The sequence below is a fragment of the Lolium rigidum genome, chromosome 7 (genome assembly GCF_022539505.1).
Source record: "Lolium rigidum isolate FL_2022 chromosome 7, APGP_CSIRO_Lrig_0.1, whole genome shotgun sequence".
Lineage (NCBI taxonomy): Eukaryota > Viridiplantae > Streptophyta > Magnoliopsida > Poales > Poaceae > Lolium > Lolium rigidum.
Genome location: NC_061514.1, coordinates 75,111,386 through 75,126,664, shown reverse-complemented (window position 1 = coordinate 75,126,664; position 15,279 = coordinate 75,111,386). Strand labels below are relative to the sequence as shown.

General features: G+C 46.5%; 1 protein-coding gene across 1 annotated transcript; it reads left to right on the top strand.

The window, feature by feature from the left end:
* The first annotated feature begins 829 nt into the window (after positions 1–829).
* On the top strand, positions 830–2,284 carry LOC124671544 (uncharacterized protein At4g19900-like). Its single transcript, XM_047207909.1, has one exon. The coding sequence runs from the start codon at positions 830–832 to the stop codon at positions 2,282–2,284; it is 1,455 nt and encodes a 484-aa protein (XP_047063865.1).
* Positions 2,285–15,279: the final 12,995 nt, after the last annotated feature.

The following is a 15,279-nucleotide window of genomic DNA, read 5'->3' as shown; positions in this document are numbered from 1 at the left end:
AACAGAGAGCACAAGAACTTCTTGCCCAGCCAACACAACGAGCAGAAATAGAGACGGAGTCAATGTACGCACCGGGTTTTTTCTACACTTTCGTTTGTGGCTGGACCGTGCAGTCCCTTTGATAGATAATGCAGATCCAGGACAACGTGGAATAAACGTGTCAACGTGTAATCTCTTTGATAGATAATTACAGAAGCGTAGACTTGAACAACGTGGAAGCGGAGTGCCATTATGATACAATATCATATTTCCCGTTTCCCTGAATGCCATGGCCTGCCCGAGTAATTAGCAAGTCACTACAGTTAACCATTACCCAGCCATCTAACTCGTAAAGCAAGATTATAATCGTCGTCATGATGTAACAGCTGACCAAAATAGGATCGTCAGGGGGAAGATTCCTCCCTTTGCTTTGCAATTGTTAGGTAGGTGGGGAGATTTGAACATTGCTGGTTTGAGTGGAATCACGTTGCACTTGCTGCCATTACACATGGAGGGTCTTCCTCAACGGAACCTGATAGGATCCTTCATTGCTACCTTGTCCCGTCTACTTGCATCAAATAATCTCCATGGTGCCCGTCCTCAATGAGCCATCACCCAAACAAAATAAGGAATGTTCCATTGTTGGAATTAAGAGCACGACTGGAGCCACCACTTCTCGTACTATATATGCAAGCACGTAGTACTATTATGTCTTAATGATAACGCACTGGCTAAAGACTTTTGATTATTTTGACAGGAAAGACTTTAGATTACGAATAACAGACAGCCCGGACCGGAAACTCGCAAGTGTACTTAATTTTAACCTATCAACAGCTGCTCGACCACGCCGATGGCGCTCCCTCCCTTCCCACGTCAGGAAGACCTCGATCGAAGTACTTGGCTCTTCCAGGCAGCGCCGCAGCGGCCATTCCATGTACATGCAGTCAGAGGCACGAACGCCATGGCAACTCCTCCGTCGAAAACCCGCGCCACATCGCTCTTCTTCTCTCCGGCGATGGCCGCTCCCCCTCGGAAGCCATTGCCGCTGCTCTTCTTCTCCATCTCCCTCCCCTTCCTCCTCCTGCTCTTCTTCCTCGTCTTCCTCCTCTCGCACACCACGTTTACCATCCTTGTCTGCCCTCTCCTCCCGCGATCGCCTTCCAGATCAGCAAATGCCACCATGAACAGTACTGTCGCTCCCGCCGCCGCCACTAACCTCGACGTGTCCATGGACAACAACACCATGCAAGCGTTCCATGTCTCGCCGTCGCCGCCGTCGCTTCCCGTGCCGCCGCCCCCTCCTCCTCCGGTCAAGACGAACAATAACAAGAAGGCGTCCACGAAGAGAAACAAGAGCATCCTCAAGCTGCTGGTCAAGCAGACATCCCGGACGCGGCGGTTCGCAGCGCGCGCGGCCGAGCTTTTCGAGCCGCCGTCGCCGCAGCGACCGTGCGCGGGCCGCTTCTTCATGACGTGGCTCTCCCCGCTCGAGCAGTTCGGCCGCCGCGAGCCCCTCGTCGTGGAGACCGTCTTCCGGTGGCACCCCGACGCCTGCCTCCTCATCGCCTCCGACACCATGGACTCCGCGGGGGGCAGCGACAAGCTCCGACCGTTCCTCGATCGTGGATTCCGCGTCGCCGCCGCGTCGCCGGACATGGCGTACCTTCTGGGCGGCACGCCCGCCCAGGAGTGGCTCGGCACGGTGCGGCGCGGGGAAGTCGGCCCCGGCAGCGTGCCGCTCGGGCAGAACCTCTCCAACCTCCTCCGCCTCGCGCTTCTCTACAAGTTCGGCGGCGTCTACCTCGACGCCGACGTCGTCATCCTGCGGCCCCTGTCGGGCCTCCGAAACGCCATCGGGGCGCAGGCCGTGGACGCGGCCACTGGCGACTGGATTCGGCTGAACAACGCCGTGATGGTGTTCGACCAGGGCCACCCGATGCTGCGGGAGTTCATCGCCGAGTTCGCCACAACTTTCGACGGCAGCAAGTGGGGGCACAACGGGCCGTACCTGGTGTCGAGGGTGGCAGCGAGGGTCCGGCATCAGTTGCCGGAACTCGGCGTAACGGTGCTGCCGCCGCAGGCGTTCTACCCCGTGGACTGGAACAAGATCGTCGGGCTGTTCGTCGCGCCCAAGAACGGGAAGGAGGAGAGGTGGGTGAAGGCCAAGATGGATAACATCAAAGGTGAGAGCTTCGGCATTCATCTATGGAACAGGGAGAGCAGGAGCCTCGAAATGGAGGAGGGAAGTGTGATTGGACGGTTGATTTCAGACGGCTGCTTATTCTGCAATTCTTCCGTAGGTTAAAGCAAACAGTATAGTTGCAGGAGAGTTTTCAGCTGCATATGCACAGACACCAGAGACCGGTGTGTTTTGGATGGCGAATTGTACATCTTTACTTACATGAAAGAAATAATATAGAGAAGTGATTTTGCACTTGGAAGTTTTGCTAGTGTGCCGAAGGAGTGTATTTATAGGAAAAAATGTATCCTAATATAAAGAGAATGGATTTTGTACGCACACATGGGTGTGTTCTGACCGTCAATTTATTTCTCGAAATTCCCGCTAGATGTGGTAGATGGAAAAATAACTCTTGCTTTCTCCCCCTCCTCCTTTTATCCGAATCTCAAAGCAAATGGTAGTACCGGAAACACCCAGTGTAAGTACAAAATTATTTCTGTATAAAGCATGATTTCATTCATTTTTTCAAAAGGATAAGCCCCACGCCGAAATAGGCTTTCACCCTACATTATAAAAAGCAACCTCAACCTTACAAATTTCAAGATCAAGTCAAAAGAAAAGGAAAAAAGTAGTTTGTTGGAGCAACAACACAAACATGCCCAGTGTAAAATCAAAAGGGAAAACACCCCACGTTAGAGGGGCGCATGTCAGTGGCTGGCCGAAGCAGGAACACAACGCGTCCTCGACGCATTCCATGCTTTATCTCCTCCGTGCTAAAGGTTCTTGTTGTGGGTATACTTCATGGGTATGCCAACGACGTAGTCTAAATCTGGTAAGCCCGGGTGGGCCACAGATGTTGGTGGAAACTTATGGCCCACCGAGCAGCCCAGTTGTTGTTGATCAAGATGGAAGATGTCCAGCCCAGGAACAAAGAGCCGGATCCAGCTCGACCTCCGCTAGGAGTCGGATCCGGCAAGGCCCATGAAGGTAGCCAGATCCAGTACGACATATTAGGTATATGCGGATCCTTGACGTGCACGGCAATGTAATATTCCGTAGTTAGGCAACTTGTATTCCGGCTAGGACTCTCCGTGTAAACCCTAGATCCAGACGCCTTTATAAGCCGGATCCTGGTAACCCTAGAGGCACAACCACAACTCATTGTAACAACACGAAAGCATCCACATAATTCCAGACAAGCAGCAGTAGGCCCTGCCTCCGAGCAGCGTGTTTCGAAGCTGGGTAAATCGCGTACTCCTGTCCCGGTAGCTCTCCGCCCAATGACCCCTACTTCTTCCCCCCTTCATGAAGATCCCTTCTCCGGGGTACCGTCGAATAGGCAACGACAGTTCGTCTAAGCGAAATATTCCATGTTCCCCCATATAGGGTACGGTCAGTTTATCGGGAGGATCGCCCTCCTAATTGGAAGTTCACCTTATACCAACAATGTTGGCTCTGAGAAAATCACGGAAAGGCTAGGATATTCATCCCTCAGGGAACTTCCTCTAAGCCACATGTCCAACCAAAACATGGTATCCTATCTGCTTCCTATGGAGAAGATGCCCAGGAGGATTTCATGCTTGATGTCATGTAGGGATCTCCAAAACCGCGACACCTCGCGAAGATCACATGCCAGAAGGGACTATCCCTGTAGGTATTTGGCCTTGATAGGATGCATCCAAAGACCTCCCTCGTCCCTAAGTATGCGCCACTCCCATTTCAACATGGGTGCCTTATTAAAGTGCCTAGAATCCAAGATGCTTACGCCCCCACGATCCATGGGGGCAAGGATATAAGCCCATTTCACCATGCGGTATTTTTGGCGGCCATTGGTATCCTGCCAAAAGAACCGCAATAGGTCCTTATCAAAGGTGTCGGGAGCTCACTTTGGTAGTATGTATAGCCCCATAATATACATGGGTAGGATGTGTAGCAAGGAATCAATGAGAACGATCTTGCTTCCTTTAGAGGTGAACCTAGCACGCCAAGGTTTAACCTTCGTGCTAAACCGTCAAACTAGCAGGCCGATATCCTTCATGAGGATCCTGGTATCCCGGATCAACATGCCCAAATAGGTAATGGGGAAGGAAGAGATCCTGCATTTAAGATTGTCGATTACCTCGGCTAATCCTCGGGGGACTAACCTAGAAGCACAACCTCACTTTTATCAAAGTTAATTCCGAGGCCTGCCATCTCTTTAAAGTAGAGTATGAGGAACTTTAGATTACGAACATCCAGTTTCGACCCCTCCACAATGACCAAGGTGTCGTCATCATACTGGATGTGGGTTACCCCGCCCCCAAGGATAAGATTGTTGGAAATATGCCCTAGAGGTAATAATAATGTTGTTATTATCATATTTCATTGTTCATGATAGAGAAATCAGGGCGTCATCCTAGACTTGAATTTATTACCTGAGTTTGTCTTTGTCGGATTGTTGAAATGGAGGCTTGTTACTATGAAACTCATGTGGGGTATTGTCATTTGATCTACAAATAGCAAAGTTTTGGTCAGGCGTTCTATATATAGTGGGCAACTTAAATTTTAGGTTTGATAGCAAACCTCTGGCTATTTATATTTGGAGATGGGCTGCCTAATTATTTTCTGTCCTGTAAAATCCTGAAAATGTGTATAACGTGAGTATAATATCTAGTGCACGTCAACTCATGCATATTAATATCATATATGCAAACCCACTTTGTGAATATGCATATAAGAAGAAATAGTCTAACCTTTATGGATGGAAGCAGTTGTGCATTGTCAACTGTGAAGCTCTTTTTTATGATATAATTTATAGGAAACCTGGATGCTGAATCACCTTTCATTACAATATGGAATAATTTGGTTTTACCAATGGCATTATTGAGCACGTTCACATGCTATGGGGGATCTATTTTCATATTTTGAGAAGCATGGGTGGCATCTCGCTCGACCAAGTCTTCAACAATAGTAGAGAAATCAATTGCATCTAAGTTTCCTGATTGATCTCCAAGTGTAATAGGAAGCTTGTACCTAGAGTATGCAACAATTTGTTAGTATCATGGTTTGTAGTATAATAAATAAGGAAATGAAGGAATATTTTTTGAGCAAAGATGGTACAATGGTTTTGGAGATAAATTTGTGCGAAGGCATGTTGGTGTATCTGAACTGTTGTTGTAGCCCATGTCACACCGATTGCATCATTTGTAGTACCAATTAGCTGTTGTTACTATAGATTGTACTTTTGCTATGGTACTAAAGCTGGCTCTTTCCTAAGAGACAGAATAAATATACAACAATCAGACCATATTGAAAAGCTCATGTATATACAAATAATGAGGTAAGTTGTCGTCGACCTCAAAAGATGAAGCTGGCAAAGTTGATATTTCCTTTAGATAGAGTTTTCCTGCTGCTTGAAGTGGAGATAGGTAAACAACTTGAGGTAGTTATTTGTTGTAGAGTTGGAGTTTCCCATTGAAAGCTTTAAAAAATTAGTTTGAAAAAATGTCAGTGTGTGTAAATGTGGGAGAAATATTGTAGCCATATAAGTAGGTTTAGGGAAAATAGACTGACCTCTTTCGATAGTTGTTAACTTCAGATGTATCCAAGTCTACATATATTGTAGTTGCAGAGTTTGAAGATATTGTTAGTTTTCCCAAAAAATTCCCCATGGTGAAACCAGCAAAAATCCCAACTGTAATGCCTTCTTGTGACTTTTTAAGTACCGCTTCTTCATCAAAGGCCTCGCCATGCTTGCCCCAAAGACGTATTTCTTGTGTTTGTTCGCTGCATGTGGAATATTATTTGTTAAACACTGTGGATAGGTTTCGTAAGGTAAATTTGAACAGAGTGTTGTAGCAAGATAAAATTCTCTAGGTTTCGAATTTTGATTATCCTGAGTTCATGTTGAGATGTTGGGCTTGCATATTCAAATGGTCCCACGTGACTAATGACTCCAATCATATCTGAAAAAAGAAAAGAAAAGGTATGTAAGAAACAATCTCATGGGACAATATCATAGTGGTAATTGAAAGAAAAAAAAGATAATCAAATGATACCTTGTAGAGGTCTTGTCATAATATCCATTTCTGGCGGTTTATCACATGGAAAAACCTTGAATGAAAACTTTGGTACATTTGCTCCCTCTAGATGGTGAACCTTAGTGATGTTCTTGAATTGTAGTATATAATTATGATAGTGGTATACGTAGGTTTTGTTTTTGATATCGACAGCCACAACATCATTAAACATGTAGACATTTCCTTCAGTGAGTGACAAGGTATTAACTTGTCAATGCCTACGGGTTATAGGCTAGGGTTTAGTTAGAAGTAGAGGACAAGTAGATCTCGAAGGTTTCAGCCGAAAAGTACTCGACGATTATGAAAACTAGGGTTTGTGAACAATGATTCGATGATCTCTTCGTCCCTCGACTCCCCCTTTATATAAGAGGCGGAGCCGAGGGTTTCGTTTTGTACAAGTTACAGAGTCTGGGACGGTTTCTAACTCATCCCGCCAGATTAAAAACAACACTTCCTATTACAACTCTACTTTCCTTAATATATCTTGGAATCCCGAATCTTCTTATTCTTCGGGTAGTGGGCCTTCATTAAACCCCGGGTACTATCTCCGGCAGGCTCATTTGGGATGCCTATGTCAGTAGCCCCCGAGATTTTGCTTGAATCGTAGAGTCAGGGAAAATCTCCACTGTTTATTTTTATTTGACAATTTAAACTTTTCTATATTTCTTCATATAAATTTCTATATTGTACAGGGATACTGGTAGTTGGGGCTAGTTCATCTGACGGATCAGGTACTAGTTAACTGCTCTAGTGGCAATCCGCAAAAACCTACTTCAAGATCACGTCCCCGGACATGATCTTGGGATACCGGTGTAAACTCCGACAGTGCCGCTTAAGGTCTTACCATTCCGTCGAGTCCCGGTCAAATTTATCGAGTACCTAACGCGTCCGTTAGGATTTTTCTTCGTATCTGTTGATACGGATAAAAGTAGCAGAGCGCAGTCTTAGGCGATGCCACGCCCAACAGAACGGATCTGGGGTCTTACCTTCGCAAATTTGCGGCATTCAGAAATTGATCGCAACTTTGGCGTTCTGAGAATATATTGTCGAGTGCTTTTCGGGCTGTTGGAATGGCACATTTTATCGAGTCAAATATGACTTATATTAATCTCCCGATGGGAGTATATGTAGAGTTAATTATAACTCGAAATATACTCTCTTGCTTTTCTATCTTTCTTCCTTTTCTTTTTTAATTTCATCGGGCACGCGAACAGCGTTCCCGATGGGAGTAGCCCCCGAGGCTACAGCCAAGAACTTGTGCTTGGTTGTAGGCTCAACATTTTAATCCACCTTGTCGCTATATTGCCAGTATTTCCTAATATTCTCTTTTTTTTATCTCTCGGGTGCGCGAACAGCGCTCCCGATGGGAGTAGCCCCCGAGGCTACAGCCAAGAACTTGTGCTTGGTTATAGGCTCCCGCAATTTCTATATTGCCATAGTCGAAATTTTACTTTTATCGAAGTAGCCCCCGAGCATTTGGGCAAAAACTTGTATTTGACCAAAGGCTCCCGAAGTATTCAAATAACTTCTCCTCGTCGCCATTCTTCTTTTATTTTTTCTTGTCGACATACTTTCCTTTGTCAAATTCACTTCATCTCTATTAATAGTCGGGACTTTGCCGCCTTGTGGGTCCATTATTTCCACCTTGTTGACACGTCGTGCAAGTGGGGGACACACGTCCTCCGCTTTTCCCGGCGCACGTACGGTAACGCCTCGTTCCATTCCATCTCGCAAAAATACCCTTTTACCCTTGTATCTACAAGATCCTTTTTTCACCACACGATTTCTTTATCCAACGGTGCACTCGCTTCGCCCGAATCCTATATAAACCTTTCTTCAACCTCTCGTCTACTCCTTCGCTTGCGCCGCACATTGTTCCCCTCTCGCAAAAACTTCCCTTGCGCCCAACTCGTTTGATCTTCCGCACGCACAAGCATTGCTTTTTCCAAAGGCCGTTGATGCCACCGCGCACGCGACTCACTCGCCATAGTACTCCGGAATCCAACATGGCCGCCGAAGATCTTGAGTGGGAGAGATCTAAAATCTCCAACCAGGATGTCAACATGCCGAAGAGGCTTGGCTTGATGAAGAAAGAAGACGCCATCCGCTTTCCCAGCCGAAGAAAGCTACCCCAACCCTCCAATGGAGTACCGGGTTAGTTTCGTTGATCATCTCATCCGCGGCCTTTCTACCCCAATTCACGATTTCCTCCGCGGCCTTCTCTTTGTCTATGGGAATCAGCCGCACCAGCCGACCCCCAATTCCATCCTTCATATTTCTATTTTCATCACACTCGTGCGAATGCTTCCTTGGAATTCCTCCTAATTGGGTTCTTTGGAAACGCATTTTCTCGCCTTCGCCGCAATGGCGCTCACAACGCCACCTATAACATAGGTGGAGTTGTTATTCGTGTCCGAACTGACGTTGATTACTTCGACGTCAAATTTCCTGATTCCGTCCAAGGATGGCGCAAAAGGTGGCTCTACATACGCGAAGAAAGTGCCAACTCTGTCGAGCACAACATAGTCCCTTTTGACGGAAATGCCAAAATTCAACGCCGCCGTTCCCGGGATGCTCGAAGCTTCCGAAGAAGAGAAAACGGCGACGTAAGCACTTATGTCTCGTATTCATTCTCTTCAAAATACTCGAGGCAAAGAGCTGTCTCGGTGTCCAAATCACCGCCTACTTTCTTAGGATTAGAGTGCAGCCTCTTCAGTGCTCGCAAAAATCCCCTTTGGACATATGTCGGTGACAATGACGCCAATAGGCTCTCCAATGATCTTTCTGTGAAGGACTTGGAAAAGCTTATTCGAAGAATTTCCTCGCCGAGCAAGAGGGATCCTATTCCTTCCTCTTGCCGCGTGGAACCATACAGCTCCACCAATCCTCTCCCCAAGGTATTTTGTCTTCTCGAGTTTTTATCTTGTTCCGAATTTTTCCTGCATCTCATTGTATTGATATCTCTCTAATGTTTCTTTTGTCGTTATTTTTCTGCAGGACCATCCTACTATGGATTCTCTTCCTCCTCTTCCTGAGGGTGGAGATGTCGAGGAAAGGGCTGTTGTCGCCGATGACAACCAGAAGCCCCCTCTTTGTGAATGAACCCGCAGATTCCCGAAAATCTGCGGGATCTATTGAAAAGGATGCTGCCTCCGAAGGTACTACATCAGCACAATCTCCTCCTCCTCGCTGTTTCTCCAAAGAACAAAAGGAAAAGGAGCAAAGTCGAAGATTCCGGGACCTCCAAACCCGAAGAAACTGCCCCTTCACCGCGAAAGGCAGCTTATGATCCATATATCGAGAGTCTCATCAGCTCGTAAGTTCCTTGTTTCTTTTTATTTTTCTATTCGAAGAATTTTATTTGCCTTGCTTTTTATGCTGCCACCTTTTTGTTTTTCACAGTGATGATGATGAAGAAACACCAACTTTGGATGTGGCTGCTCGAACGAGTACGTCACATACTTTAGTTATTTCGGAAAAGCCAGTTGAAGGAGAAGAATCGTCGCCTCCTCAACAAAATGTCGGCACCTCTACTCCTCCTTCGAGCCCCCTTGTCCCTTCGCCGAAAAGGGCAAGGACTGAAGCAATTCCAGAGCCGAGTCTCCAATTGAGTAGCTCTTCGAACCCTCTCTTGGATGATGTAAGTTCTCCATACTCTTGTCACTGTCTGTACTTCCTCTGTTTTCTTCTAAATGCCATTATATTTTCCTCATACCGAAATTTTTCTTGCTTTGTCCTTTTCTTTCCTTAACAGCCCATGATCAAAGAGCTTATTCGCATCGGTGCTCAATTCATTGGGTATCGTGAATATGCTCACCAAACTGAAGGTGATGCCTTGCCGCTTTTTTTGTACCATTACTCGTTACTCCTTTGTTGTCGATATTTTAACAAAGTTCTATCTTTCTTGGCAGAGAAATTGGCGGCGATCAACGAGCGTTCCAATGCACTAGCTCAAAAATTAGAGCAAAGTGAAGAGGCTCGTAAGAAGGCCGAATTGGACGCCGTTCAAGCTAGAGCAGAGGCCGACAAGGCCAAGACCGAAGCCGCCGGTGTCGAAGATCTTAGAAAGAGACTTCACGCTGCTGAGAATTCGCTGAGCGAGCACATAGCTGCACAATCTGCTCGCGAGGAAGCGATCCTTAAGCGTATAAGGACACAAAGTCGCCGCTTCCTCAGTAAGTATTTGAACCACTTCATATCCTTTGTATTTTCTTCTCTGCGTTCATTTGTTTCTCAATAAGTTTCTTTCTTGACAGATAGAACATCTCAAGAGTTTGAACTTGAAGATCCCGACAATGATGCCCTTCTTGACGCCCTTTCCTTCCTCGAGTTTCATGGGTCAGAGGCACGCGAAGGCATTGATCATGCCAAAGCAGGACTGTCGCGGCTCTTTCCTTATTTCTTCCCGAAGAAAGAGGAACCCGCAACTTTCCTTAACTTGGCCAAGTGCTTTGATCCACCAGAAGATCTTGGGCTGAAGGTGCGTCATGAGAATATGAAGGTCGCCGTTGAGAACACTGTTGCCTTGGTAGCCGATAGCCAGCAAACTATCGACTGGGCGAAAGTTGGCGACACTGAGCAGATAGAACAATCAAGGTGGAGGTCGCTGATCAAGGCAGCTAAGCCCAACACGAAGAAAATCCTGGCCTATCTCGGGATCACGCCGTCTTCGACTCCTAGCTCATCAAGGCCGGAGGTCTAGTTGAATGCCTCTTTGCTTTTTCTTTTTAGCGTACCTCGTTCTTTTGGCTTTGTCGCCGTAGTGTTCTTGGCGATAACTGCTTCAGTAGGTCTCTAGAAGGTCCTTCTTTTGTAATAGACATGTATATATTATGGGAATGAATGGAAATCTATCTTTACTCAGTGATTGATGTCGAAATATTTCTTTTTTCCAGTTAATTTTTGACAATTATACGCCAGCTCCCGGTCCTTCCAATATTTCGCCTTCTTCTCACTCAAAGAGAGCTCTTGCTGGTACTACACCTGTCGAAGATTCTTTGCCGCAAGAATTGGATGAACTTCGGCAGCAACTTCAGTATGCGAAGAAACAAACACTTGTGATGATGGAGCAGTCTCGTAAGTCATCTGAAGCCGAAAAGTTGCACTTCAACAAGCTCGCGAGGCCGTGGCTGCCAAGGAAATTGCCGCTTCCGAGGCTGAAAAGGCGACTACTCGAGAAAATTTCATGCTCGAGTTAATGAACGAGGCCAGTGCAGATATGTCGGGTATGCTTGTTTTATCCTCAATATCTTCCGTCTTTATGCTATGTGTCTTGAAGTTTTCTGTTTCTTTGTTTTCATAGGCTCCTTTACTGATGTTGTTGCCGAAGAGGATAGGATAAATACCAGGACGAACCTCCTTGTTAACCTTTCCCTTGATCATGGTTCTCTATTTTGGGCTACCCCAGAGAGGACCCGCCAGATTGTCGATTTCGTGAGCGTGCCTCTCAAACTCGCGATTTCCTTGACTTCGTACCAAGACCCCGTCCATGGTTTATAACTCTATGTTTCCTCGGAACGTTCCACCAAAAACTCTTCCCGAGTTAATGGAGAAATTTAAGGATGCTCATAAGATCCATGATTTTGTCAAAGCTCAACCGGTGGCCGGCGCCGCATTTGCCCTTATCATGCCGCAGATTTGCCACTCAAAGCTTGACTTGACCCAAGTTGTTGGGAAAGTTCACGCGAAGGTACGGCGCCGAAGAGTTGGTGTCGATCGTATTAACACGAAGGTTACGCCTATAGCTGAAGAAATGATCGAAGATCTTCTTCGGATGGATGCCGACTTTTTTGCAGATGGTCATTATGCTGATTTTCTTGGCGCTGCTCCTGAAGAAAACAGGATTACCCTTGACGATATATTGAATCATGACTAATTTTTTTTCTTTAGGTAGATAATTCTTTCTTGTAAATCACGATTGTGATTATATTGTGCAGCGAACATCATGTTTCTATGTTTATCTAGCCCCCGAGTGTTTTCGGTGACTATTCGCTGTATTTGTATAATGCGAGGTTTTGAACCAAAGCAGTTATCCAATATGTAGTTTTGGCGAATATCAGCCCCCGAGCTTCTTTGTTGAATACTATTTTGCATTTTTATTGACTCACGAGGTAATTTAATACCAAGGCAAGGCTTTTTCTTTTTTCGAAGGAACTATATTGAAATTCGTCGGGTTGGGGAGTTTCAGCATGTCGATGGAGAAAAGCTATATTGACACTATCTTTATTATATTGAAGCACCGCGAGCCCGCCTCATTAAAAACCTTTCCCGGCCCCACTCGGTGCCCCGAAAAAGGAAAAGAGTGCGTCTGAAAACTCGCGGGCGTTTCAGTACATTGAAGTTTTACAAGGACTATATTTAGCTCTAAGCGTAGAACCGCCCGAGTTGCGCCACGTTCCAGTGGGTTTTGCTCCTCCACTCCCGTCTTCTTGTCCTTTATCCCGTATGCTCCTCCTCCGATTACTTCCGTGACAATATAAGGGCCAAGCCATGGTGACTCGAGCTTTTCATGACTTTTTTGCGTGAGCCGAAGAACTAGGTCTCCCACCCGGAAAGATCTTGGCCGCAAACGTCGACCGTGGTAATTCTTCGTGTCCCGTTGATATTTGGTTACCCTTGATAATACTTCGTCTCGAGCCTCATCGAGTGCATCTACGTCGTCTTCCAATGCTATCCCGGAAGTTTCTTCATTATACTCGTGACTCTAGGTGAGTCGTGCTCTATTTCTATCGGTAGGACCGCCTCTCGCTCCATGGACCGTAAAAACGGAGTTTCCCGTGTCGCCGTATTTGGTGTTGTTCTGATGCTCCACAACACACTTGGTAGTTCTTCTGGCCAGGTATGTCGAGCTTTTTCCAGTGGTCCTAACAGGCGTTTCTTGATGCCATTGCAGATGATGCCATTGGCTTTCTCGACTTGCCCATTGGTTTGAGGATGTGCCACTGATGCAAAGTGCAACTTGATACCCATTTCTTTGCAATAATCTTTGAATTCATGGGATGTAAAGTTACTGCCATTGTCCGTGACGATGCCGTGGGGCACTCCAAATCTGAAGACGAGGCCTTTTATGAATTTTACTCGCGGATGCTCCGTCTGGCGAATTTATCGGCTTCGCTTCTATCCACTTTGTAAATTTGTCGACAGCTACTAGCATGTATTCTTTTCCTCCTGGCCATGATTTGTGTAGCTTGCCCACCATGTCGAGTCCCCATTGTGCAAAGGGCCATGACAATGGTATTGGTGCTAGTTCTGCTGCCGGAGAATGAGGTTTTGCGGCAAACCTTTGACACGCGTCGCAAGTCCTTACTATTTCTTTGGCGTCTTCGATTGCCGTCAACCAGCAGAATCCTGCCCGAAAAACCTTGGCCGCGATGGCTCGACTACTCGCGTGGTGGCCGCATATTCCTTCGTGTACATCCTTCGAATTATTCTTCCTTCTTCCGGTGTGACACACCTTTGCAGGACGCCCGAAATACTCCGCTTGTACAATTCTCCTTTGATCACCGTAAAAGCTTTGGAGCGTCGAATTACTCGCCTTGCCTCAACTCGGATCATCGGGTGTTTCTTTCCTGAGGATGTATGATACGTATGCTTGCATCCAAGGAACCTGTACCATCATCACCAACTCTTGTTCCTCTTCATCCTCCGTGGTTTCTGTGAGGGATGTCGAAGTTTTCTCTTTTGCTTTTTTCTGCACCTGTTTTGGCTTCGTAGATCTCTCCGCTATTTCTTCCCGTAATACTCCCGGCGGAATTGGGAGGCATTGCGACCCGATATTTGCGAGGACGTCGCCTTCATCGTTGCTCAATCTATCGATGTGATTTACCTCGCATCCATCAAATAGCTTCTCGAGTTCATTGTACACCTCCTTGTATGCTACCATGCTATCATTGACTCGCGTCACATTGGTTCATAACTTGCCGAGCCACCAATTGTGAGTCGCCAAAGATTTTTAGTCGAGTTGCACCGCAAGCTTTCGCCATCTTCATCCCGTGTATGAGGGCTTCGTATTCCGCTTCATTGTTAGATGCGTTAGGGAACGTCATCCGAAGGATATACTTCAACTTGTCGCCTTCAGTGATATAAGTATTACTCCCGCGCCAGCTCCTTCTACTCTCTTGGACCCGTCGAAATTCATGGTCCAGGTTCTCGACAAGTCCGGGGGTCCCGTGTTTTGCAGCTCCATCCACTCCGCGATGAAGTCCGGCGTAACTTGCGACTTGATTGCTTTTCGTTTTTCATACGTGATGTCCCGAGGGGAAAGTTCTATTCCCCAAAGGGAGACACGACCCGTAGCTTCCGGATTGTTCAAGTATATTTGACAGAGGAGCCTCATTGACCACTATGATCGGGTGTGCCGAAAAATAGTGGCGCAATTTTCGTGCCGTTGTGAACACTCCGTATGCTAGCTTTTGGTACCGAGGGTACCTTTGTTTTGATGGCGATAAAACTTCACCGACGAAGTATACCGGCCTCTCGTACTCCGTGGAGTTTTCCTTCTTCTTCTCTTTCGACAACTAGCACCGTGCTCACCACTTGGGGTGTGGCTGCGATATATAGCAGGAGAGGTTCCTTGTCTTTCTGGCGCCACCAAAATTGGTGGTGTCGAGATTTTGCGCTTCAAATCTTCGAAGGCTCCGTCGGCCTCCTCGTTCCACCGGAATTTGTCTCCTTGCTTTATCGTAGCGTAAAATGGTAACGCTTTTTCTCCCAGCTCGGCGACGAATCCGCTCAAAGCCGCGACTCGCCCAGCTAGTCGTTGTATCTCTTTCAACTTTGTTGGCTTTCTCATTGTTACGATAGCTTGTATTTTATCGGGATTTGCTTCAATCCCTCTTGCCGAGACTAGAAACCCCAAGAGTTCTCCTCGCCGGGACACCAAAGGAACACTTCGTTGGGTTCAACTTCAGTGCAGAATTTGTTGAGGTTGTCGAAAGTTTCCTTGAGATCCTCGATCGGTGTTGTCCCCTTTTTTGATGTTATGACGACATCGTCGATATATACTTGCACGTTTTTTCCAATCCGTGTCGCCAAACACTTCGCATCATCCTCTCGGTATGTTGC